Source organism: Thamnophis sirtalis, unplaced genomic scaffold, assembly GCF_051295495.1.
Source record: "Thamnophis sirtalis isolate CommonGarterSnake01/CBP01778 unplaced genomic scaffold, rThaSir2_p1.2 scaffold_2, whole genome shotgun sequence".
Lineage (NCBI taxonomy): Eukaryota > Metazoa > Chordata > Lepidosauria > Squamata > Natricidae > Thamnophis > Thamnophis sirtalis.
Genome location: NW_028261382.1, coordinates 8,790,673 through 8,818,021, shown reverse-complemented (window position 1 = coordinate 8,818,021; position 27,349 = coordinate 8,790,673). Strand labels below are relative to the sequence as shown.

General features: G+C 43.4%; 1 protein-coding gene across 1 annotated transcript in view; it reads left to right on the top strand.

Annotated features, from left to right (window-relative positions):
- FBN1 (fibrillin 1) overlaps nucleotides 1–27,349 on the top strand; it is a 217,169-nt gene that overhangs the window by 178,069 nt on the left and 11,751 nt on the right. Inside the window, exons 50-64 of the mRNA XM_087704207.1 lie at nucleotides 745–864; nucleotides 2,144–2,269; nucleotides 7,862–8,011; nucleotides 8,997–9,062; nucleotides 10,999–11,115; nucleotides 11,933–12,052; nucleotides 13,718–13,840; nucleotides 17,071–17,202; nucleotides 18,167–18,292; nucleotides 19,474–19,680; nucleotides 21,612–21,737; nucleotides 23,294–23,416; nucleotides 25,338–25,454; nucleotides 26,214–26,342; nucleotides 27,124–27,243. Of these exons, the coding sequence (XP_087560333.1) occupies nucleotides 745–864; nucleotides 2,144–2,269; nucleotides 7,862–8,011; nucleotides 8,997–9,062; nucleotides 10,999–11,115; nucleotides 11,933–12,052; nucleotides 13,718–13,840; nucleotides 17,071–17,202; nucleotides 18,167–18,292; nucleotides 19,474–19,680; nucleotides 21,612–21,737; nucleotides 23,294–23,416; nucleotides 25,338–25,454; nucleotides 26,214–26,342; nucleotides 27,124–27,243 (1,902 nt within the window). The remainder of the gene's footprint in view (nucleotides 1–744; nucleotides 865–2,143; nucleotides 2,270–7,861; nucleotides 8,012–8,996; nucleotides 9,063–10,998; nucleotides 11,116–11,932; nucleotides 12,053–13,717; nucleotides 13,841–17,070; nucleotides 17,203–18,166; nucleotides 18,293–19,473; nucleotides 19,681–21,611; nucleotides 21,738–23,293; nucleotides 23,417–25,337; nucleotides 25,455–26,213; nucleotides 26,343–27,123; nucleotides 27,244–27,349) is intronic.

The following is a 27,349-nucleotide window of genomic DNA, read 5'->3' as shown; positions in this document are numbered from 1 at the left end:
AATCAGTGGAACAACTTGCCTCCAGAAGTTGTGAATGCCCCAACACTGGAAGTTTTAAGAAGATGTTGGATATCCATTTGTCTGAAGTGGTGTAGGGTTTCCTGCCTAAGCAGGGCGTTGGACTAGAAGACCTCCAAGATCCCTTCCAACTCTGTTATTCTAATTCTAATTCTATATCAGAGTATTTTCCCTACAAAGAAAATCATTTTTGAACTTTACAGTCATCTCACAGATTAGAATCTTTATTTACTAATGTTTTAGTAACACAATTGGAATTTAAGACATACGTAAACATCTTTCTTTTCCAGCAAAAAAAATATTTACAGGAAGAAAATACACAGTATTGCAGTATTGTATATTGTATACAGTTGCTTTTTCATCTGCCTATAAATTAGTGAGAAGCACCCATTTTTAAAGCCTTTGCATAAGCTTCATTTTGTCTAGCTTGTTGATGAATTCATACTTACGACAAAACAAATCGGAATTTTTAGGGATATAGACAACAGTGCATCAGAAGAAGTGATGTTCTATTTAAGACCCAAAACTACATCGAACGTTTTGTTAGTTGCATTGCAATTCTTTATTGTTAAATCTTTTCTTGCCTATGAGGTTTTTTTTTAAAGTTTTTCTCCTTGTTTTTGTTTTTTTTAAAAATCAGTGTAAACTTTGCTAACAAAAAGAGTAGCACGTAAACAGACAAAGGTAATAAGAACTCATGATTGTTTTATGTTTATTTTCTTACAGATATCAATGAGTGCGCATTAGATCCTGGTAAATGTGCTCCTGGTACATGTCAAAATCTGGATGGGGCTTACAGGTGTATTTGTCCCCCTGGATATGCCTTGGAAGAGGACAAGTGTATTGGTACGCAATGGGGGCCGAAAAGTCAGACAGTAAAAAAGTAGGGCTAATAATAATAATAATCACCCCTTGTAAGCAACATTGGTCCCTTCTGGCCAACAAAATCCTCACCATCTGGCCAAATGAGGCTCATTAAGAATCAGTGTGTTGATCTTTTCCTGATATCTGCAGTGTTCATATAGTGTTGGTTCATAGTCGGCAACTTTAAACACTCAAAGAGCCATTTGGACCCATTTCCCACAGAAAAGAAAACACCAGGAGCCACCGGAAGCTAACCGGAAGCTCCCACTCAATTCTGGAGCTGACCAGAAGTCTAGTTTCCCACCATAGAGTCTTCTCCTAGCATGGCGTCCTTTTCCTCTACCTGTCCTAACTGAAAGCCCTATCAATTGTGGAGCCGACCAGAAATCCCGCCCCTTGCCATAGAGTCTCCTCCTGGCACGCTGTACTTCCACCCCTCCCTGCCCAAACCGGACAGTCCTCTCAAAATTGTGGCACCTGCCGGCAACAGGAAGCCACATCAGAGGGATGAAAGAGCTACATGCAGCTGCAGAGCCGCAGGTTGCTGACCCCTGGTTTAGATCCAGCGTGCACGTTTTTTTTAAGTAGTTCAAAAAAGTCCAGTTGCCTTTTGAAAAAGCACCTTTGTGACAGTTATGACCTTACGTAGATGACTGAGAATCTCCAAAGACATATATTGGAAACATTCCCATGATTTCCCCATGATTTCCCCACTGTTCAGAGGAGGGGTGTCAAACTCAATTTCATTGAGGGCCTCATCAGGATTGTGTTTCACCTTGGGGGGGGTTGGGGCTGGCAGTGTAGCCAGGGTGGATATGGCCAGCTCGACATCACTCATGTCGGGTAAGTGTCAGCGAAAACGGGCTCCTGAACTCCATTTCCAGCTGTGATGGACTCCTGCATCCCTCTGCCAGAAAAAAGAGAGCCAGGGAGGGCCAACTCTCCTGAGCTCTGTTTTCACTGGCAGAGGCACCATGGGCCGGTCCTTTGTTGTTTCCAGGGACGCCCCGCAGGCCAGATCTAAGCACCCCATGGGCCAGATCCTGCCCCCCGGTCGTTGAGTTTGACACCCCTTGTCCAGAGTATCAGAAACGTGAGACTCAACTATGAAGAAATGGCCACCCATTAAGTGAACGGGATTCCTTCCTAATTTTAAATCAGGGCCCTGTGTTGATAGGACAGGAATGGTGGAGAAAGCAGTTGCTGGCTTTGCAAACTGTTCCTTATTCTGTTTATAATTCTAAGTATACTTTCCTTACAGATATTGATGAATGTAAAGAAGAAACAAATGTCTGTGTCTTGGGCACCTGTAGTAACACGGAAGGTAGTTTTGCTTGCTTATGTCCTGAAGGTTTCATAGTGACCTCTAATGGGCGAAGATGCCAAGGTAAGAATCTTTCTTTATTTCGTGTAGATGCTAAATTGATGTTGTCAACGGTAAATTACAGCGGTAGATTCCTTATGCATCTCCATAATCACCTGTGGGACCAGTGGTTTCCATGGTTTAATTTATTTATTTAATCAATTTATTATGGTCACTCAACCAAGCAAATTGTGACTCTAGGTCAGGTGTCGGTAGCCTTAAACACTCAAAGAGCCACAAAGGTCCTAACCGGAAGCCCCCCATTCAATTCCTGGAGCTGACCGGAAGTCCAGTTTCCCCACCATAGAATCTCCTCCTAGCACAGTGTCCTTTTTCCTCTACCTGTCCTAACCGAAAGCCTTATCAATTGTGGAGCTGACAGGAAAACCCGTCCCTTGCCATAGAGTCTTCTCCTGGCATGTCCTGCTTTCCCTCCCAAAACTGGAAGCTCCTCTCAAATTTGTGGTGCTGACTGGCGAGAGGGAGCCGCATCAGAGGGATGAAAGAGCCACATGCGGCTCCAGAGCCACGGATTGCTGACCCCTGTTCTAGGTGGCTAACTAGGATTGAAACTGAACACAAACCCAGCAGGATGATGACCATTTCAAAAAGATGGCGTAAACTGTCTGGCCAAGCTTATTTTTCAGACAAGTGCTAAACATGATTAGTCAAAAGGTGGTTTCACTCAATCCAGGGGAATTCATTCTGCGTAAATGCAGAGAGGTTTGCACCCTGCATCTCGTTGCCAAGAGTACTAACTACATATTGAGTACTGAGTGTAACAGCTGGAGATCTAGGCAGAGTTCAATCTACAAATCATGAAGTGGTTCACTCTACTGAATCCCTTTGCCTTTTTTTAGTGAAGAAACAATGGCTCTTTCTAGGATTTTGGGCTGGTGACTCCGCTTTAACCTTCTGGCAATGTCTTCTCACTTCCTCTCACAGATAATATAATTAATTATGCTAAAGAGGGAGTTTATCAGAATTCCAAAACCACTTTGTGGTTTGGCCTTGCTTACTTGGGTCGAAGGGAAAAAGAAAAGGAATGTTTTGTGGTGTCATTTTGTAACTGAGTAAATTAGATAGATGGCCTCCTTGTGGTTTTATCCCTTCCTATTGAACAGCTCTGAAGGAAGTCCTTTAAATGAATTCCATGAGAATTTAATTTAGGAGTCCCCTTTCCCCTTTATCTGGGCGTCAGTCATTATTTTATGCTTTAAAACTTTCTGATCTATTGGCTTAGAAGTATTGGAGAGCAATTCATATCATCTGAGTGGTGCTTTATATACTTGCAATAAAAAACAATAATCCTAAATCATTCTGTTATTACTGCTGTTATGGTTCCTCATTTCTTTCTTTCTTACCATTTTGGAAATACTGGTTGCCAACCGAAAAATATGATAGCAGCTTTAAGATAATTAAGGATTTTGAATGAGGTTGTCTTGGCAAAAAAAATATTTTGCCTTTCAGCAAATCTTCTAAACTTAATTGAGTCCAACTTTCAGAAAGCAATTGTAAGATAAGGAATTCATTTGAAATCCCCCTGCTATAATTCTTCATTCTGCAATTCTTTACATAACCTATAAAATTCTTAATTTTTTTCCCCTGTTATATTCACAAGGAGGCAAATTCTCACACATTTCCAACTCAGATTCCCCAAATTATCTATTTCTACCAAGGCACTGAAGCTGCCTCACAATTGGCTTTACAGCTTGCATCATTCTTGCCCAATAACTGGGCAATATTCATAGCTTCAATGTGCTGGATGACCATAAAATCCCTTATGCTGTGATCCACCCCAAAGTTCTAGGTCAAATAAATAAATAAATGAAGGAATGTAGAGTTGGCTTTGGGGAAGGAATGCGCAAGCTGTTCAGGGATGACTTGAAGAGAAAAAATTCACAGTTTTTTGGTAGAGAAAGAAGGAAGAGTGAGAATGTCCCTGCCTTTGATTTTGTTTAGATGGGACAGAGAGAAAATTGGATGGACCTTCAAGGTTCTTGTTCTCCCTTAATAAATAAAGAGCATTCTTGGAGTCTCTGTTGGGCTTTTATCTTGATCTGACCTGCCTTAAAAGGATGACATCAACCACCATTCATGACACATTGGAAATCTGGAAGAGCACAGAAATAATAGTCTTCTCTCTAGTTCTTCAAAGCCAATTCTCAGTTATTGGTTAGTCATGGTGGATTCTGGCTTCTTTTACTGCCGGTTCACTCAGGGATGCACTTTGGGGGGGGGCGCAACGCGCGCATGCACAGAAGTAAAAAAATTGCTCATCCGCATGCGCAGAAGCAAAAAACAAGATGGAACCAGTTTGGGCATGTGGCCTGCCGAGTTACTACCTACTTGGCTGAACCAGTCCAAACCAGTAGGGACCCACCTCTGTGGTTGGTCAGTTGTCCAGGAATTTTTTTAAGAGATGTGGGGGGGGGAATATAGAGGGTAAAATTAACCAGGAACTCTCCCCACCCCATATTATAGAGCATCAGGAAATGAATGATCTATATGTTGTGTAAAATAATAAGTGAGAACTTAAGCTTGGAAGCTTATATCAAGTATGTTAACTCTAGCAAAATTGGAACCAGAATTTAATTGGAAACTGTGCGCTGTTCCAGCTGTTGGGGATTAGTGGTTATAGCATTGGAATGTGACAATTAAACAGAATAATATAGTTGATTCATTTATTGAAAGCAGAATAGTGAGGCAAATATTTTATGATTGTTAAATTGAATTATCTCTCCCCAGAGTCTTAATTTAGGACATTTACTGAAAAGGCAGATATGTGGTTAGTCTTGGGAGTTTGTTGGAGATGTACACTTAAATGTGGTAGATAAGGAATCCTGGGGTTAGTTTCACCCTTTCCTAAGACTTGATCTGGGGTGGTGATTAATAGAATGCAGTAAATCCTTTAAAATGCCAAAGTTTGTAGTTTTAAATTTAAGAATGGAGTTGAGGACCTCAGAGCATTCAAGGAATGCTTTCCGTAAGATGCCGAAGGTCAGAAATTCACAATAAGAAAACTGCTGTTTTCTCCTTCAACCTACAGAGTTAATACTAGGATATAAAGATAAATGGAACCATTTACATCTTTCTTATTTCAAAATAAGTGGGATCAATAGTTACGTAGACCTTGAAGTAACTGTAAGAGAAGAGATGGTAAATGAAGATGCTTGCCCATCATTCAACATTTCTTTCACAATTTAAGCAGTTATATGCTCCACATAGATCAAAGTACCTACATAAACTACCTCCCTATAGGCAGATGAGCGGCATAGAAATTTAAAAAACAAATTTAAATAAATAACTACTTAGTGCAGTCAATAGCAACTAATAAACATATATCAACATATGCAACATATGATTTGAATCAGTGGTGGGTTTCAAATTTTTTTAGAACCTCTTCTGTAGGTGTGGCCTGCTTTGTGGGAGTGGCTTGCTGGCCATGTGACTGGGTGGGAGTGGCTTGCCAGCCATGTGACTGGGTGGGAGTGGCTTGCTAGCCATGTGACTCGGTGGGCATGGCCAAATTGTAAAATGTGGTGAAACTCACTTAACAATATTCTTGCTTAGCAACCAAAATGTTAGCTCAGAAACTCTAGCATTTGAAGCACGAAAGTCTTAAAGCTGTCAAGTTACAAGACCCTTGCACCTTTAACCCTTTAGAAAAAAAACCCAGGAGTGTTCAAACTTGACAGCTTTAAGACTTGTGGACTTCAACTCCCAGAATTCCTCCTCCAGTCATGTTGACTCAGGAACTCTGGCATTTGAAGCACGCAGGTCTTAAAGATGTCAAGTTACAAGACCCTTGCACCTTTAACCCTTTAGGAAAAAAAACCCCAGGGGTGTTCAAACTTGAAAGCTTTAAGACTTGTGGATTTCAACTCCCAGAATTCCTCCTCTCGCTCTTCATCTTGATGATGGGCGGATGGGCGGGGGGAGGGAGCTGGAACCGGTCCTAAACAGCATGGTAGATTTGTGGAACCTCTTCTATAGAAGAGGTTAGAACTGGCAGGAACCCACCCCTGATTTGAATGTAAGTAGATGTGCTTAGTAATGGTAGTAAATGCTTAGTATATGCCTTTTGGGGATTTAGGGAAGATGTTATAGGTCAGTGGTGGCTAATCCTTTTGGCACAGAGTGCTGAAACAGGAGTGCGCGCACTGGAGCGAGCTCCACTTCTTATGTTCTGTTGCGCGCATGCACGAAGACCAGCTGGCCGGCATGCAGGTGTGCAACAGAATCCGGAAGAGAGCAGCTGGCCATGCATGCATGCACCCCGAACCAGCTGGCTAGTGCGCATGCACGTGTTGGAACCCGGAAGTGCAGCTGGTGACAGCGTGCATGCCCACAGAGTGGGCTCTGCGTGCCACCTCTGGCACTTGTCCCACAGGTTTGTCGTCACAGTTACAGGTATTCAGGATGCTATGAATGGAATTTATCCATTCACAAAATAACTTGCAGGGCTCAGCAGGGTAGTCAGTTCCAAAACAAAACCTAAGAAGGAGGCTAAGGAAAGACCCTTTCATGTATGGAGAACTTCAATACAGTATATTTCACCCATCAGTACAGTGGTTTAGATTTAGGTTTATTAGATTTATATGCCGCCCTTCTCCCAAGGACTCAGGGCGGCGTACAACATTAAAAGAAACACATAATACAAAAGTTTTAAAAAAAATAAATAGAATGTCCCAAACCCAATTAAAATGGACAATGAATTTTTTTAAAAAAAAAATCGAATTAAAATTAACAGTGATCAATAATTTATTTTGTTTTATTCAGGCCAGGCTGGCTTGCTGGAAAAGCTAACTTTTTAGGGCGCGTCGGAAGGACCGGAGGTCAGGGATTAAACGAAGCTCCGGGGGCAGCTCATTCCAGAGGGAAGGCACTCCCATAGAGAAGGCTCTCCCCCTGGGGGTCACTAGCCGACACTGTCTGGCCGACTCTGTGGGATCTCACTGGACGGTGGGAGGTTACCGATGGCAGTAGGTGGTCTCGCAGGTACCCTGGGCCTAAGCCATGGAGCGCTTTAAAGGTCATAATTAGTACCTTGAATTGCACCCGGAAGACAACCGGCAACCAGTGCAGGCCGCCTAAAAGGGGTGTAACATGGGAGCACCTAGGTGCCCCCATGATAACCCACACAGCCGCATTCTGGACCAGTTGAAGCTTCCAGGTGCTCTTCAAGGGCAGCCCCATGTAGAGAGCATTACAATAGTCCAGGCGAGAAAGGATGAGGGCATGAGTGACTGTGCACAGAGCATCCCGATCCAGGAAGGGGCGCAACAGTGGTACCTTAGTAATTGTTAATTGGTTCCATGAGGCGCAGTGAGTACCAAAACAACGAGTACCAAACTTTTCCCATAAAGAATAATGCAGTGAGTTACAAGGTAGTCAACACCGACAAGTTCTAGCTTGTGCATTGAGTACCAAACAAATGATGAGTATTGGGACAAAATGTTTTCATCAAAATACGTCAAGTACCAAAATCCGATGAGTTTCAAAGCAGTTGAGTATCAAGGCACCATTGTAATTTTCAAGACATTCTTCGTACTTTCAGTGAAAAAACTCTTTTTAATCAAATGCTTAATGGATGTCATGTTCTTATTTATTTAGATCTGAGGGTGAGCTACTGCTTCACTAAATTTGAAGATGGAAAATGTCTAGTTCCCAAGTCCAAAAATCATTCTAAGCAAGAATGCTGTTGCAACATGCATGGACAAGGATGGGGCGATCCCTGTGAAATTTGTCCAGAGGAAAAAGACGGTATATATCATACCTCTTGTATGGTTACTATGGTGCATGATATTAAATGAAAGAAGAAATGAATTATTTTCTGGGAAAGACAAAGCTTGTATAGGCCGAATTTTCTTCAGATTGATAAAATGGATACCGTATTTTTTGGAATATATGATGCTCCGGGTATAATACGGACCTTAATTTTGGGGGAGGAAAATAAGAAAAAAAATACTCTGCCTCTGCCTACCAGCATCCATGGTATTCATCTGGCTAGCGTCCTGTCAGTGTGTGAGAGAGTTGAGAGCTGTTTGGAAATAAACAGTATTTGCTGTGTGAGCAACAAGGAAGGAGACAGCAAGGAGCCTGGGCGTGGCTTGTTCTGTACTAAAGCTGCATGCTGTTCTGATATCTGAAACTAAAACTGAAAGGGAAACTTCTCTGCTGAACTACCACATTGGAAAACCTCCTTTTGGTATTGTATATTTACTTAATGTGTTATATTATATATAAAGAGAAGTTATTGAATCCTGCTGAATCAATTACTTGTGTGGGCTTTCTGAATGTGATTGCTGACACCTCCTTGCAGCAAATAGCGAACAGCCAGGTCAGCTTCAGCTCATTATTGCAGCCCGATTCAACATGAGCACCTGATTGGCGGGTGGATCGGCCTCCCGGAATACCCCCAATCAGCTGTTCCAGGCTGCAGGGATTGCCACAGACCACCACCTCCTCCGTGCCTCACAGGTTTAGCTACATTTGGTGTATTAGATGCACCCAAATTTTCACCCTCTTTTAGGGGGGGGGAAGTGTACCTTATACTCCAAAAAATACGGTACTTATATTTCTAGTTGGTGCAATAGGCAGTAAAATTCCTGCATTAATTACAGAACCTGTATAAAAATGTGGCATTTGAAAAGAATATTAAAAGCAAACAAACTGGAGTGACATGTACTTTCTCAAACAAGAGAACACGGTCGATATTCTGCATTTCATATTTATGTTTGATTTACAGAATCTTATAAGCAAATCTGCCCATTTGGAGTTGGCATTCTGGTTGGCCCAGAGGGTGAGCCCATTGGTAAGTCAACTTAGCTTGCAATATTATCGTACTCTGATGTTCCCCCTCGTTGGTTTCTTAAAGATACCCTTTGTATTACATCTAAAAATCGCGCTGAAGTTCTTAGTGATTTTGATGCCCTCTTGGTTATTAATTGGAGTATCTCCCTTGCTTTGTGAACTAAGCACACTCTCAGCATTGAAAAAAAGCATGGCGTTTTTAGATCTAGTCAGGTGGTGGTTAACCTTTTAGGTGCCAAGTGCCCAAAGAGCGCCTGCACCCCCCGTGAATGCACGTGTGCATGCCCCGATCCCCAAAATCCAATGTGAGCGCCCCCCAGCACATGCACCCCATGCATGCGACCGCATTCCCAGCACTCCCCCCCGCACATATACGCCCTGTCCCCCCACCCCCATTTTGGCTCTCAGCAGGAGGCTTTCCAGGCGCAAAACGGGGCACAGGATGGTGGTGGTGGATGGACCGCCTTGATCTCCGCAGTTTCTCCCCAGTGCGCCCAGGCTTTCTCCCCCATTCCTGCCTTCCCGATCTGAGCAGTTTCTCCCCCCAGTGCGCCCAGACTTACTCCTCCATTCCTGCCTCCTGTGCCGTGAAGGCCCCGCGGCAGAGACCCAAAGACCAGCTGGCTAGCGGAGCAAGCGCAGTGGATCTGGGTTGGGTGACAGCTGGCGTGCCCGCAGAGAAAGCTCCGTGTGCCACCTGTGGTGCACATGCCATAGGTTCGCCATCACGGATCTGGTCTTTTAGATCTAGTGCTGCTGTTTCTCCGCATTCTCTTCCAAGGAAGATGTTTTGTCTTGATATGTCTTATATGAAGAGGATTCCTGCTATTTTCTGCTCATTTTCTATTGTAGCAGAAATTCCGAGAAAGTCCCTGCAGAATTCCTGCATAAAAATATATAAACCTTGTTCTGTCCCGTGATTCTAATGAATATGCAGACACGGGCTTGGCTGTCTGCCACGACTAATGACGGAGATAAAGCCACCCCTTGGCTAGGAGCCTAGAATGCTATCTTCAAGAAACCAAGATTAGACTTACGCAATGCTTTCTCAACGGCTAGTAAAGTGGACTGTCGTTTTCTGCAAAGATTCCCCTCCCGTTGCTCCACCTATAAGCTCTTTGGGAGGGGCCACAACAGTAGCCACCTGTCTCTATTTCCTTCTATGACTTCTTCTCCGCAGCTGCTCCCTTCTCTTCTCAGCTCTATGCACACGCATATCAGGGACAACCTCCTTCTGTTCCTCCTCACGGCTCCCTGACTCAGATGCCACCTGGTGGCCAACGGGCCTCTCTAGTCCCTGCTCTGTCTCCAAACACCCTCCAGAGTTTTCTTCATCCTCTAGAGCAGTGCCCTAATGTTTATCGCTGTCAGAGTCCGCCAACAGCTCAGCCGGCCGCTGCTGGGCTACAACAAACCTACGCATAATTATAAAAATATGCTGGTATTCTTCAGGGGACAACAGAGCGGTACAAAACACATTATGCGGGTATTTTGCTATGACTTAATAAGTTCAGTTCAGTTCAGTTTATTATATTTATATGCCGCCCTTTTCCCCCGAAGGGGACTCAGGGCGGCTCACAACTCAAACCAGGGAAGGGGGATACAGACAAAAAGTTTAAAAAACAAAGCATAACAATGCATAATTTAAAACACAACAGTCATACCATTCGAGACAGGGGCAACAGCTCTTTAGCCCCAGGCCTGTCGGAACAGCCAGGTTTTAAGGGCTTTGCGGAAGGCCTGGAGGGTGGTGAGGGTTCGAATCTCCATGGGGAGTTCGTTCCAGAGGGTCGGAGCAGCCACGGAGAAGGCTCTCCTCCGGGTAGTCGCCAGTCGAATAAATCTTCTGTTTATTACATAATTGTATTGGGGCTGTTTGAAACAAGTGTTTTCTTTTTTCCCTTTTGTCTTCCTGCCTGATTAATACGGGTACTAAGACGCGGACGAGTGTCAAGATCCAGACATCTGCAGGAACGGACAGTGTATCAACACCGACGGCTCCTACCGTTGTGATTGTCCTTTTGGCTACTTGCTCCAAGGATCTGAATGTGTTGGTGAGCAGAGATACCTATCATTAGAAATCCTAAGCTTTCCAGGGCTAAGTCAAGCCCGCTGTCAGGTTTCCCAAAATCATGATTTCATGAGCCTTGGACCGAACTTTAAAAGAAAGTTAGTCATTTATTGGGAGCATTTATTTTTGGCAAAATCTTTTCGCAGTCAGATCTTAGCAATAGCAATAGCAATAGCAGTAGACTTATATACCGCTTCATAGGCCTTTCAGGCCTCTCTAAGCGGTTTACAGAGAGTCAGCATATTGCCCCCAACAATCTGGGTCCTCATTTTACCCACCTCGGAAGGATGGAAGGCTGAGTCAACCCTGAGCCGGTGAGATTTGAACCGCTGAACTGCTGATCTAGCAGTAGCCTGCAGTGCTGCATTTAACCACTGCGCCACCTTGGCTCTAGCAGGAGTGTCAAACTTGATTTCATTGAGGGCTGCATCAGGGTAGTGTTTGTCCTCCGGGGGAAGGGGCGTGGCTGGTGTGGCTGTGCCAACTCGATGTCACTTGTGTTGGGGATGCCTGTGGCAGCCAGATCGCTCCGCCAGAAAAAAAAATGGGCTCCCAAGATCTGTTCTCAGCTGTGACCGACCTCCTGCAACCCTCTGCCAGCAAAAACGGAGCTCGGGAGGGCCGCGTGCAGCTCTCCCGAGCTCCATTTTCGCTGGCAGAGTCACTACGGGCCAGTCCTTCACTGTTTCCAGGACAGCCCCATGGGCCAGATCTAAACACCTTCCAGGGGTTTTTTTCCAATACACATCTGTAATTTTCTGAAGTAACACCAGCTTTCCAATTGCTTGTATTGATTGCAGACATAAATGAATGTGCTGTTGGAGCTCCCTGTGGAAATGGAACGTGTAACAACATCGTTGGAAGTTTTGAATGCACTTGTGAAGAAGGTTTTGAGCCAGGCCCTATGGTGACATGTGAAGGTAAATGCGACTTTGTAGGAAATTAGCAGTGGTGGGTTTCAAAAATTGTTCGAACCTACTCTGTGGGTGTGGCCTCCTTTGTGGGAGTCGCTTGCTGCCCATGTGACCGGATGGGAGTGGCTTGCCGCCCATGTGACCGGATATGAAGATGCCGACGACACTTGTCAGAACCACCTTAAATTACCTCCCACACAGCACTGGCATGCATAAGAATAGGATGTAAACTTGTTTTTTTAAAGGCATCTTTGGTTTGCGTTAAAACAACTTCAACACACGCAATGTTCTGACTGCACCACAAACGCAGTAGTCATCCTTACCTTCCACAGAGGCACTGAGTTTTATAAATATGAGCATGATAGTGTAGAATAATCATATCCAAGGACCAGTGGTGGGTTTCAAAATTTTTTGGAACCTCTTCTGTAGGTGTGGCCTGCTTTCCGGGTCCACTGGTGGAACCTCTTCTAACCGGTTCGGTAGATTTGACGAACCGGTTCTACCGAATAGGTGCGAACTGGTAGGAACCCACCTCTGGAAATTAGGCACACATCCCTTCAGTCTTCAACTTCAGTGTTTCTTACGCTTGACAGCTTGACGATGTGTGGACTGTGTTCTCACCTAGGCTTCCCCAAAAAGCATGAAGCATGAGTCCTGGTCCTGACAAAACCCCTTTTATTAAACGAATGTGAATTCTTCTCGTTCACATTCAGCAAAGGCCTGGCACAGTCCTTCAAAGGAATATTTATGACCACAGACCTTATCTATCTTGGAAAGCTGCCATGTAACTATTTTGCAAATGAGGTGCGGGGCAAGGAAAAACTCTGGGCACAGAGTCTCTGAGATTCACGGACAGATCTTCACACTCCTGAAACAAATCTAACAGCCAAACGAACGAATTGTTTCATGCAAAAGCCCACTCCCCTTTCACTCCTCTTTTATGTCCTATGGGAGGGGCCAATCATCTTCATCTGTGACTTTACTCCCAAGTCTACCTTGATTTCTGAGTTGTTCTTTTCTTCTGGCGACCCTCCGCATGCGCACACTGGGAACATGCTCCAGCTGTTCCTCTGCCTCACTGCTGTCTAGCTTCTTAGGCACCTGATCACTGCCGGATGGCCTTGGCCCCATCTCTGCCTCCAACAGAGAGCCCTCGTCTGAGCCTTCCCCAGCTTCCAGGACTAGCCCATGCTCCTCCTCAACCTCCTCACTGTCCGACTCTGCTGCCAGCTCTGCCAGCTGCCACAACAGACTGCAACTCCCAGAATTCCCCTGAGAGCTGAAATCCACACATCTTCAAGTTACCAAGGTTGAGAAAGAAACACTGCTCTATTTTATGCTTCTCAGTAGTCCAGTTGTGTTCCTGATAGGAGCGTAAAGGGTTTTTATTTTTAATCCAATCTGTGCATTAAATGCAGATAGCATTTTTCAATGCTCGAGACCTTTTACATCCCCTCTCAACAGTGGGAAAGATGGGAAAGCTTAAATAAAAGAATTCATATTTGGTGCTCAAGTCTAATATTTATATTCTACCCTTGCAGCACAGAGAAAAATGGCTTCTTCTAGGAAGAACCCATTTCTATATTCTGTACACCTGTTTCTTGGCGCGCATGCTATTGTCCTGATGGGATCCGTTTGTTCCGCAAATGACTGCTGTGTTTGTTTATACAGATATGAACGAATGCGCTCAGAATCCGCTCCTCTGTGCCTTCCGATGTGTGAACACCTATGGCTCATATGAGTGCAAATGTCCCGCAGGCTATGTGCTCAGAGAAGACAGGCGAATGTGCAAAGGTAAAATCCTTACTGTATAAAAATCCAGCTGTGTCAGGGTTCCAAATAGCATCCCAAGTTAAATCAGAGTCCAAGGCAAAGTATTGCTCAAAGTTCCAATTTATGAAGAGAGCCATGTTGGCACATCTGGGAAAACCTGAATCTGAAAGCTTCCCGGTTTTCCCCACCGAGTTGGAAGTTCAAGATCTTACCTCCACACCCACAAGCCCATCACATGGTCCAATCTTCCACTGCCATGCTTGGCAGCTTCCACCCATCCAGTTCCGGTCAGGCGCAGAGGTGCAGAGACAAAGGATGACCTTGGCTTTCTAGAAAGGAATTTTGTTTTGGCTACATAGCACCTAACTCCGTACAATCCCCCCTCCCATTTTCCCACAATAGAAAAGGCATAATAGAATAATAAAAAGTGTGGCAGGCCAAAGATCCAAAAGGAATATGGCTACAGACCTGACAAGCTGATTGTAGATTTTTTTTCCCTTCCGCCAATCATGTTCGATCTCAGAGACAGCCTGGATAAGTTTATTTATTTATTTGGAAATTTATATTGCCACCCACTCACAAATGCTCTGTTGTTAGTATGGGGAAAACTTAAAAAGAATCACTCTAGGAAAATATTGATCTGGCTATCCACAATGGAAGCACTAATATATCCAAACATGTTAGATCTGGATAAAATAGTAAGATATAAAAATATATTAAATGTGCAAGGAAAATTAAAAATGAACCAGGAACTAAAAAAAATCAGGGAATTGATTTGGACTGGTGTCCCTATATGCAAATAGAGATGAAATATAACAAGGAGACAGAAAAATATGGATTTTATAGTGAACCACAAGAATTGGATAAGATACTACAGGATACAGATGAAAAACCGATAAAGAAGTTTTATAACTAGCTTTAAAATGGAAGAAGAATCAGTAAAGGAAACTATGATAACATGGGGGGAAAACTTTGAGTACACTATAGAACTAGATAATTGGCAAAAACTGTGGGAAAGAAATTATAGATTAACCATGTCAGCAGCATATAAAGAAAATCGGTACAAAATGTTCTATAGATGGCATCTGCCGCCAGCGAGATTGGCAGAAATGTTTCCAAATATGTCGCCAAAGTGTTGGAAATACAAAACAGACCCAGGGATCCTATTATCTCATGTGGTGGACCTGCCCAAATATATTGGGCAAAGATAAAAGAGTGGTTAGAGGACAGTGGTGGGTTTCAAAAATTGTTTGAACCTACTCTGGGGGTGTGGCCTCCTTTGTGGGAGTGGCTTGCCACCCATGTGACCAGATGGGAGTGGCTTGCCGCCCATGTGGCCGGATATGAAGATGTCGATGACACTTGTCAGAACCACCTTGAATTACCTCACACACAGCACTGGCATGCATAAGAATATGAAGTAAACTTGTTTTTTAAAAGGCATCTTTGGTTTGCGTTAAAACAACTTCAACACACGCAATGTTCTGATTGCACCACAAACGCAGTAGTCATCCTTACCTTTCACAGAGGCACTGAGTTTTATAAATAGGAGCATGATAGTGTAGAATAATCATATCCAAGGACCAGTGGTGGGTTTCAAAAAATTTTGGAGCCTCTTCTGTAGGTGTGGCCTGCTTTCCGGGTCCACTGGTGGAACCTCTTCTAACCGGTTCGGTAGATTTGACGAACTGGTTGTACCGAATAGGTGCGAACTGGTAGGAACCCACCTCTGAAGTAGACCTAAAACCAGCACATGGCAACTCAAGGCGGCTTACAAGAATATAAAACCTCATATAAAAATAATAAAGCTATAAAGTAATAAAAGTTCCAGCAGTTTTCTAGGCAAGGTTTCCTTTCAGAAATGGTAGGAGAAACTGACAACATTTAAACACAATAACAACCTTAAAGATCTAAAGAAGAAGTCAAGCCAATATAGACAAAATAATAACCCTGGTCTTCGGCTCTAATTAACAATCTAATTGCACATCTTGGTTATGTTTTTTCGATTCCTACAGTAGATATCATAGGTTGGCTATCACTCAAACACCCAGATTTTGATTCCTAGAGCCTGCTTTGATGGGTTCTGGCCATTTTCTGGACAAAGTTATCCAGAAGTTGTTTGGCATTGCCTCCAGAGACAATGGAGAGAGTGATTGGTCATCCATTGTTGCTAAGATGTGACTAGAACTCCCAGGTTCTAGTCCAATACCTTAACCACTAAACCAAACTAGCTCTCATTCGTAAACAGAGACTAAATGCATTAGAAAGTTTCCTCTTTAACGTAGCTGGGTCTTTTCCTGTGAAACTGAAAAGAAAATGCTCTTAAGAGACGAATGGTTCCAATTTTGTGGAACCATAAAAAGCAGTTTCTAACTTAACAGGAAGAAGAAAACCAATGCAAAACCTACCTCATTAATCATGAAGTGCGTTGTGATGAGGAACATCTGTAAATAGAAGAAGGCAATCTATCTTGCCCTTCCTTTTCCTAACTTTTTAAAAATAGTTTTCCTTCATTGTCTATCAGAGGATATCAAAACTTCAGCAGATCTTTCTGAATTTCACTTGCATTCCCCTCCTTAATTTTGCCCATGGTACATTATTTTTATATGGTTCCTTCCAAAGGAATGTAGAAACGGTGGTTTTATATAGAAAACTGTTCTGGTTTTATATCCTGCAACCATTCTTCATATGTTTTAGCATCCAGTCCCCTAATCATCTTTGCTGCTCTTCTCTGCACTCATTCTAAGGTCCCAATATCTTTTCTACATCGTGGCGAACAAAACTGGATGCAGAATTCCAAGTGTGGCCTTACCAAGGCATTATAAAGTGGTATTAACACTTCACGTGATCTTGATTCTATCCCTCTGTTGATGCAGCCTAGAACTGTGTTGGTTTTTTTGACAGCTGCTGCACACGGCTGGCTCCTATTTAAATGGGCGTCCACTAGGACTCCAAGATCCCTCTCACAGTTACTACTATTGAGTAATGTTAGACTATATTAAAATATTAGACTATGGAAGCTTATCAAAGAGAGATTCGACCTGGAAGTAGGAAGATATTTCTTAACAATGAGAACAATGACTTAGTGGAGAGACCTTGTTCTAATTTTACATGGTTCCTTCCAAAGGAATATAGAAAGGGGCTCACTGGTTTTATGTAGCAACATTACTATTCCGAGGGGTGTGATTCTCAAAATATGGAGAACTTTCATTTTTTAAAAAAACCAGTATCCAATTCTGTAATACTTTCAGATCAGAATGAATGCGAGGAAGGAATTCATGACTGTGACTCAAAGCAGATGATGTGTAAAAACCTGATTGGGACATACATGTGCATATGTGGTCCAGGATTTCGGCGTGGACCCGATGGTGAAAGTTGCATAGGTGAGTGGCCATCGAAAAACCCATCTTGTTATTTCAGTTTTCACATTTATAGCACTTAGACTTATATAGCGCTTCATATTTCTTTACAGCATTCTCTGTTTTTGTTTTTTTACAAACGTCAGTATATTTCCCCCAACAATCTGGGTCCTCAGTTTACTGACCTCAGAAGGATGGAAGGCTGGGTCAACCTTGAGCTGGTCAGGTTCGAACTCCTGGCTGTGGGCAGTGTTTGTCTCTAGTACTGCATTCTAAGCACTGCGCTATTAGGGCTTCTGACTCATGAATCTCATAGCAACAACGCTTAGATTTATATACCGTTTCATAGTGTGTTACAGCCCTTTCTAAGTGGTTTACAAAGTCAGCCTATTGCCCCCAACAATCTGGGTTTTCATTTGATTGACCTCAGAAGGATGTAAGAAGATGTTGGATAGCCATCTGTCTGAAATGGTATAGGGTTTCCTGCCTAGGCAGGGGGTTGGACTAGAAGACCTCCAAGATCCCTTCCAACTCTGCTATTGTATTGTATTGTATTGTATTGTATTGTATTGTATTGTATTGTATTGTATTGTATTGTATTGTATTGTATTGTATTGTATTGTATTGTATTGAATCAATCTTGAACTAATCAGGTTGAACTGCTGACAGTGGGCAGAATTAGCCTGCAATGCTGCATTCTAACCACTGCGCCACCAGGGCTCTTTTATTTCCTGTGGAAATTTGTTTAATGATTTAAGATTTTTTAAAACTCCCATCTCTCCTACCCATTCATATAAATGAAATTATAGGATTAGATCTTAGTTACACTTGTTTTCCACTTGTAGCAATTACATATTTTTATTGCCTTTTATAAAAGATAGAAGTATTTATTATTTTGGAATGAATGCAGTTGGTTTTTTTGGGTTTTGTTCTGCTAAATGTTGAACTCAGTAAGCGAATACTGCATTTGGATATATCTTTGGAACAGATGAAAATGAGTGTCAGGCGAAACCTGGGTTGTGCGAAAACGGACGGTGTGTAAATACGCAAGGAAGCTACCGATGTGAATGTGAAGATGGTTTCCTAGTCAACGAAGCCCAGAACGAATGTTTAGGTAAGCCTTTAGAATGATACACCGTTAGGATGGGGGGGAGAATAAAAGTGATTAATTCCTCGTTTGCAATATTCCCCGATTTGGAAACTCTAATAATAATTAGCACATAAGTGAAACTTAAACTAAAATCCATTGTCTTATTTTATTTATTTATTTATTTATTTATTTATTTATTTGTTTGTTTGTTTGTTTATTTATTGGTCTTGTATGCCGCCCACTCCCGAAGGACTCCAGGCAGCTTACAATAAACAGAGGATGGGGATAAATAGACAGAAAGACAAACAACAGTTTAAAATACACAACATTCATAGTTACAGTGGGGCTGGCTATTTCAACAGCCCCCCCAGCCTGCTGGAGCAGCCAGATCTTAGTGGCTTTGCGGAAGGCCGGGAGAGTAGTAAGGGTCTGGATCTCCACAGGGAGCTCGTTCCAGAGGGCTGGAGCTGCAACAGAGAAGGCTCTCCCCCGGGGAGTCGCCAGCCGGCATTGGCTGGCAGATGGAATCCGGAGGAGGCCTAGTCTGTGCGATCTGATCGGTCTATGGGAGGTAATTGGCAGGAGGCGGTCTCTCAGGTACCCAGGTCCGATGCCATGTAGGGTTTTATAAGTAACGACTAGCACCTTGAAGCGAGTCCGGAGACTAATGGGTAGCCAGTGCAGCTCGCAGAGGATAGGTGTAACATGGGTGTACCTGGGTGTACCCACGATCGCTCGCGCAGCTGCATTCTGGACCAGCTGAAGTCTTTGAACACTCTTCAAGGGCAGCCCCATTATCTCACTGTAGGATTCCACTGGATATGAAGTATAATCAATGCTCCCCCCTTTTGTATATGAATTGGCTTTGAATTGTTCTGCTGTTATGTAACAATCCTTTGGGATATTCTAAACTCTTGATCGCACCTCCATCTTTTCTTTCTCAAGATTTGATCACCAGGGCAGAATTCCCTGGTGTTCTTTTTTTCTCCTCACTCGGTGTCCTTTCTTCTCTTTTCTTTCTTCAGACGTCATGCCTTCTTTCTTACTGCTGCCTGACTACCTTATTTCTCCTGCTCCAATTCCTAAATACGGCTAAGTATGCTCTCTTCCTTTTATACGCCTGCTTCCAAATCCTTGTCCTGCCCTCCGTTTGCTTGCCATTTGTCCTTCCGCCATTTTCCAACCGATGTCCTTTTGCTTTGCAGACGTCAGAGTAGGCTACTGCTTCACCGAAACCTTACATACCATGTGCCAGCTCGACTCGAGCAACAGGATTTCGGTGACCAAATCGGAGTGCTGCTGCGACAGCGGGCGAGGATGGGGATCCGGTTGCGAGCTCTGCCCATTCCAGGGCACCCTTGCGTTTAAGAAGCTTTGTCCATACGGCCGTGGGCTGACCACTACTGGAGAAGGTGGGGAAAATAAGACCCCAGCAGGTTCAAGAACAAGGATTGTTGGCAAACGTCCCCAAATATCCGTGTTTAATAATAAAATATGTGTCTTTATTATCGGGATAGTTAGCAAGGGACGCACGTGGCTACATTCCAAATTGTAGGGCAACAGGTCTTGCGTTTTTAGCTTGAGGGATCCAGTTGGGAAGGGGTTTGCAAAACCTAACAAGCACTTGGAGATCCAGAGTTTCTCTGCTTTTGTTCAGCGGCAACTTGAGTTGAGTTTGAGTTTGAGTTGAGTTTATTGGTCTTGTATGCCGCCCACTCCCGAAGGACTCCGGGCGGCTTACAATAAACAAGGGAAGGGGATAAATACACAAAACAACACTTTAAAATACACAATAGTCACAGTTTCCGTGGGGCTGGATATTTCGAAAGTCCCCTGGCCTGCTGGAGCAGCCAGGACTTAACGGCTTTGCGGAAGGCCGGGAGGGTAGTAAGGGTCCGGATCTCCACGGGGAGCTCGTTCCAGAGGGCTGGAGCTGCGACAGAGAAGGCTCTCCCCCGGGAAGTCGCCAGCCGACATTGGCTGGCAGATGGGATCCGGAGAAGACTCAACCTGTGAGATCTAATCGGTCTAGGGGAGGTAATCGGCAGGAGGCGGTCTCTCAGGTACTCAGGTAACTTGATGGCCAGGGTTCCATCTTTGACATAGGGCTGTGTTGGTGAACCTATGGCATGCGTGCCAGGGGTGGTGCACAGAGCTCTCTCTGTGGGCCCGTGCGCCATCGTCCCAGCTCAGCCAGCTGGTTGTCAGGTTTCCAAGGCGCATATACATGCCGGCAGCTGGTTGTTGGGTGTCCAGCATCTTCTGGTTTGGGCACTTTATGCCTAAAAGGTTCATCAAAGTTCAAAGTTCAAGGTTCATTTTATTTATATGCTGCCCTATTCCCAGCGGGACTCAGGACGGCGCACAAACCCAAAGGAGGGGAAGGGAAACACAGAACTACAGCAAAAAGTACAGAGAATTTAAAAACGACCAACAGTCACACGATTTGAGAGGGGAAGGGAACTCATCGACCCCAGGCCTGCCGACACAGCCAGGTTTTAACGGCTTTTCGGAAGGCCTGGAGAGAGGTGAGGGTCCGAATCTCTGCGGGGAGTTTGTTCCAAAGAGCCGGAGTCGCCACAGAGAAGGCCCTCCCCCGGGTAGTAGCCAGATGACATTGGCTAGTAGACAGAACCCGGAGGAGGCCTAATCTGTGTGATCTAATGGGTCTTTGGGAGGTAATTGGCAGCAGGCGGTCTCTCAAGTACCCAGGTCCAATACCATGAAGGGCTTCACTGGCATAGGGCCTTCTGGCCTGCCACTTGGAGTTCTACTTCCAACATTAGTTAGGGAAGGATGCTCACCCAGAATCCAGAAGAGATATTGGGTCAATCATGACAGCTTTAGTACCTGTGTTTCCCCCAAAATAAGACCAGGTCTTAATTTAATTTTTGCTCCAAAAAGAACCATTTAGAGCTTATTGTCTGGTTAGGTCTTATTTTGGGGAAAATATAGTACTACATGTGGTCCATCTGCTGACCATCTTTAACCGGGGCTTATTTTTGGGATAGGGCTTATAATACGAGCATCCTGAAAAGTCATGCCAGGGCTTATTTTCTGATTGGGTCTTATATTTGGAAAAACACAGTAATTGAGAGCGAAAATGAACCCAGCCTTTCGGTAATTGTAACTGCCCTTTCTAAATTTGTCAGCATTTTGAGTAAGAATCCAAACTGGAAGACGATCTCTTTTCATTGGTCAGCAGTTTTTATTTTCTTTTGCCCTACGAAAGTATCTGAAGAAGACGGGATCCTAGAGGCAGCGTTTCAGTTTTTGTTTTTTTGTTTTTAATTATTGTTCCTTCAGTTTTGCTTTCTTTACAGTCCTGTTTCTTGAATCGCAGATATTGATGAGTGCAAGGTGATTCACAACGTTTGTCAGAATGGAGAGTGCGTCAATGAGAGAGGAACGTACCATTGTACCTGCAAGGAAGGTTACACCACCGATGTGACAGGCACACTTTGTATAGGTATGTTGTGGGTTGCCAGCCGGCTTTCACCCCAGTCCCTTCCATCGGAATGCAGGGATTGGGACTCTTTTACTCAAAGCTAGAGAGAATTCTTCACTCAGTCATTGGAGAAGTTCTCTGTAGTGGCCTTTGATGTCAGATGAATTCATTTGTTTATTTATTTAATGTAGGCACCAGTAGTGGGATTCAGCCAGTTCGCACCTATTTGGGAGAACCAGTTGTTAACTTTCTAAGCAGTTCGGAGAACTGTTTGTTGGAAGAAATCTCCTTTCGTTTTTTCCCACTTTACAGGGCTAATCCTGTAAGGAAGGCAGGAAGGAAACATTCTGGTGTTGTTTCTAGCACCATCTTGATTGCCCTGCTTACAGAAACTGCCTCTCCAGTTAACCCTTATTCCATTATAACACCTAAGGCGAAGCGCCCATCGATCTGAGTGAAGTTGAGTTGGCCATGCTCACCCAGTCACATGAACACTGAGCCCCACCTACCCAGCTGGTTATTAGGGCAGAGAACCAGTTATTAAATTATTTGAATCCCACCACTTTTAGGCACCCATCTCAAATCCCTTAATCTAGGCACTTATTTTGAAGCCTTCATCGTAGGAATTTTTAAATCTCTTAATTTGTTTTTGAAAAACAAAATCCATTTTAATGAATCAATCTCCTGGTTAGAAATTAGCTGTTTTACTTGGTCAAACGTAGTGAATTTTGTAAATTAAATAATATTGATATTGATATTGATATCGATATCGATAACAATAACAATAACAATAACAATAACAATAACAATAACAATAACATTAATATTACTTACTAGTATTATTATTATTAATAATAATATTTTTGCATACAAATGGACAAAATACTGGCGCATAATATACCAGACATCACACTGGTTGAGAAAAATAAGGTTATAATCATAGACATCGCAAAACCAGGTGATAGCAGGTTCGACGAGAAAGAACATGAAAAAATCGTGAAATACCAGGACTTAAAAATTGAAATTCAACGATTATGGCACAAACCAGCAGTGGTAATTCCAGTGGTAATCGGCACACTGGGTGCTATACCAAAAGCACTGGAATTACATTTAAAACAGTTAAAAATTGACAAAATCACCATCAGTCAAATGCAAAAAGCCGCACTGCTTGGATCTGCACGCATATTACGAAAATACGTTACGACCTCCTAGGCCCCTGGGTGGGGCCAGACTAGTAACCAATGCCAAATCCGGCGAAACAACTGGCCTCTGTGATACAATTGTATAATAATACCAATTAAAGGTAGCCCTTGACCAATTGTGATCGTATCTGTAAAATCAATGGCACAAGGCAGATTCAGTTAACAACTGCATGATTCACTTAACAACCCTGGCAAAAAAAAAAAGAGATTGTAAAATTGGAGGAAACACGTTTCATGACCACCATGCTAAGCAGTGGAGAGCCTGGTCCCAAATTGTGGGCGTAGGGCGAGGACTACCTGTACCTATGATTATTCATTCCTCCCATTTTTTTATTCATTTCGGGGAACCATGTTCGTTTTTTTCTTTCACTTCAGATCTGAATGAGTGCAACATGTCTCCAAAGCCTTGCAATTTTATTTGCAAAAATACGGAGGGGAGCTATCAATGCTCGTGTCCAAAAGGATACATCTTGCAGGAAGACGGCAGAAGCTGCAAAGGTAAGGAAAAAAAATGACTGAGCTTTATATTTATATTTATCACCATCCACTCGTTTTCCTTCAGGACCAGATTGAAAAATAAGCAAGTAGTATAAGATGCGCGCGTGCGCACACACACACACACACAGACAGAAAAAAAGGAAGAAAATGGAATGGAATGGAATAGAATAGGGAAAGGAAGGGAAGAGAAGAGGGCTATGGAATGGAATGGAATGGAATAGAATAGAATAGAATAAGGAAGGGAAGGGAAGGGAAGGGAAGAGAAGAGGGATATGGAATGGAATGGAATAGAATAGAATGGAATAGAATAGAAAATGGAAGGGGCGGGATGGGAAGAGAAGAGGGATATGGAATGGAATGAAGTAGAATAGAATATAATAGAATAGAAAATGGAAGGGAAGGGAAGGGAAGAGAAGAGGGATATGGAATGGAATGGAATGAAGTAGAATAGAATAGAATAGAATAGAAAATGGAAGGGAAGGGATGGGAAGAGAAGAGGGATATGGAATGGAATGAAGTAGAATAGAATAGAATAGAATAGAATAGAATAGAATAGAAAATGGAAGGGAAGGGATGGGTAGAGAAGAGAAGAAGGATATGGAATGGAATAGAATAGAATAGAATAGAGAAGGGAAGGGAAGGGAAGAGGGATATGGAATGGAATGGAATGAAATAGAATAGAATAGAATAGAAAATGGAAGGGAAGGGAAGGGATGGGAAGAGAAGAGAAGAGGGATGTGGAATGGAATAGAATAGAATAGAATGGAATAGAATAGAATAGAAAAGGGAAGGGATGGGAAGAGAAGAGGGATATGGAATGGAATGAAGTAGAATAGAATAGAATAGAATAGAATAGAAAATGGAAGGGATGGGATGGGAAGAGAAGAGGGATATGGAATGGAATAGAATAGAATAGAGAAGGGAAGGGAAGGGAAGGGAAGAGGGATATGGAATGGAATGGAATGAAATAGAATAGAATAGAATAGAAAATGGAAGGGAAGGGAAGGGATGGGATGGGAAGAGAAGAGAAGAGGGATATGGAATGGAATGGAATAGAATAGAATAGAAAAGGGAAGGGATGGGAAGAGAAGAGGGATATGGAATGGAATGAAGTAGAATAGAATAGAATAGAATAGAAAATGGAAGGGATGGGATGGGAAGAGAAGAGGGATATGGAATGGAATAGAATAGAATAGAGAAGGGAAGGGAAGGGAAGGGAAGAGGGATATGGAATGGAATGGAATGAAATAGAATAGAATAGAATAGAAAATGGAAGGGAAGGGATGGGATGGGAAGAGAAGAGAAGAGGGATATGGAATGGAATGGAATGGAATAGAATAGAATAGAATAGAAAAGGGAAGGGATGGGATGGGAAGAGAAGAGGGATATGGAATGGAATAGAATAGAATAGAATAGAGAAGGGAAGGGAAGGGAAGAGGGATATGGAATGGAATGGAATGAAATAGAATAGAATAGAATAGAAAATGGAAGGGAAGGGAAGGGATGGGATGGGAAGAGAAGAGAAGAGGGATATGGAATGGAATGGAATAGAATAGAATAGAATAGAATAGAAAAGGGAAGGGATGGGAAGAGAAGAGGGATATGGAATGGAATGAAGTAGAATAGAATAGAATAGAATAGAAAATGGAAGGGATGGGATGGGAAGAGAAGAGGGATATGGAATGGAATGGAATGAAATAGAATAGAACAGAATAGATTCCTAGCCCATCGGCATGGTTAGGAGGAGGCTTTTTTGAACCTGCCCTATCTAGGTTTCCTGGTAAAATACATGGGAAAACCCCATAGGGGGGGAAAGCTGTTTAGGATTACGGTTCGGTCCCCATGAACTGGGGAGACGTATGTTGTCATGTTGTCTTGATGAGGAGCAAAACCTGAACAAATGAATTTGCTGTCCTTTCAGATTTTGATGAATGTGCCACCAAGCAACACAACTGCCAGTTTCTTTGTGTCAACACTATTGGAGGCTTTACTTGTAAATGTCCCCCTGGCTTTACTCAACACCATTCAGCATGTATTGGTGAGTGAGAAGAAATACCAACACACCTTTGTCCTCCTATTTCCCCCACAACAACCACTCTGTGCAGCCACTTTGTCTGAGAGAGAAGGACTGGCCCAAAGTCACCCAGTTGGCTTTCATGTCTAGAACAGGACTAGAACTCACCCCCTCCTGGTGACTGGCTCAAAATCCCCCAATCGGCTTTTATGCCTAAGGCGGGACTAGAACTCACCCCCTCCTGGTGATTGGCTCAAAATCCCCCAGTCGGCTTTTATGCCTAAGGCGGGACTAGAACTCACCCCCTCCTGGTGATTGGCTCAAAATCCCCCAGTCGGCTTTTATGCCTAAGGCAGGACTAGAACTCACCCCCTCCTGGTGATTGGCTCAAAATCCCCCAGTCGGCTTTCATGCCTAAGATGGGACTAGAACTCACCCCTTCCTGGTGATTGGCTCAAAATCCCCCAGTCAGCTTTTATGCCTAAGGCGGGACTAGAACTCACCCCTTCCTGGTGATTGGCTCAAAATCCCCCAGTCGGCTTTTATGCCTAAGGCGGGACTAAAACTCATCCCCTCCTGGTGATTGGTTGAAAATCCCCCAGCTGATTTTCATGCCTAAGGCAGGACTAGAACTCATGGATGCCCGCTTTCTAGTCTGGTGTTTTAACCGCTAGACCAACCTGTCCCCGCCCCCTCTCTCTTTCATTGTAGAAGCCTTGTAGACACACACCCACACACCCACAAAAGGAGAGATCATCTAATATCCATATGTATTTCTTTTAGATAACAATGAATGCGCCACTGACGTCAATCTTTGTGGGTCAAAGGGAGTTTGTCAAAATACTCCTGGAAGCTTTACGTGTGAATGCCAGCGGGGCTTTGCCCTGGACCAAACTGGTGCCGCCTGCGAAGGTACGTCTCTTGAGGACTTACATGACCTTCTACTCTTTTACCTGAGTGTAATTAATAGCAACAGCACTTAGACTTATATACCACTTTACAGTGCTCTACAGCCCTCTCTAAACAGTGGTGGGATTTAAATTTTTTTACTACTGGTTCTGTGGGTGTGGCTTGGCTTGGTGGGCATGGCAGGGGAAGGATATTGTAAAATCCCCATTCCCTTCCCACCCCATTAACCTGCTTTCCAGCTCCATTCTCCTGTGCAGGGCAACAGAAGAAGACCATGCCAATTAGCTGGGATGCCGATCAGCTGGGACTCGGGAGGCAGCAAATAGATGAGGGTGGAGCCAGCCAGAGGTGGTATTTGCCAGTTCTCCAAACTACTCAAAATTTCTGCTACCGGTTGGTTAGAACTGGCTTAATACCACCTCTGCTCTCTAAGCTGTTCACAGAGTCAGCTTATTGCCCCCAGCAATCTGGGTCCTCATTTTACCCACCTTGGAAGGACAGAAGGCTGAGTCAACCTTGAGCCAGGTGGGATTCGAACTGTCAAATTGCAGGCAGCTGGCAGTCAGAAGAAGTACCTTGCAGTACTGCACTCTAACCACCGTGCCACTGTGGCTCGTTAATGCATTTAAATGCACCATGGCCTAATTAACTCTTTTAAAATCAACTGGTAATTATATCTATGTGGGCGTTTTATTAGCATCTTGGAACGCGGAACCATTGTTGTTGTTGTTCCAGCAAAGTAATCCAAAATATTTTCCATCTATGCTTTATTTTGTTGTTGCAGATGTCGATGAGTGTGATGGAAATCACCGATGCCAGCATGGATGCCAGAATATAATTGGAGGATACAGGTGTAGCTGCCCGCAAGGCTACCTCCAACATTATCAGTGGAACCAATGTGTTGGCAAGTCTCGTTTTTTTTTTAATGTCTGAGCACGCACGTCCCTTTCTCGAGTTAGCAATTAAATTTTTGGCTGGGTTGATTGTTGTTTAGTTGATTTCGAAGTAAT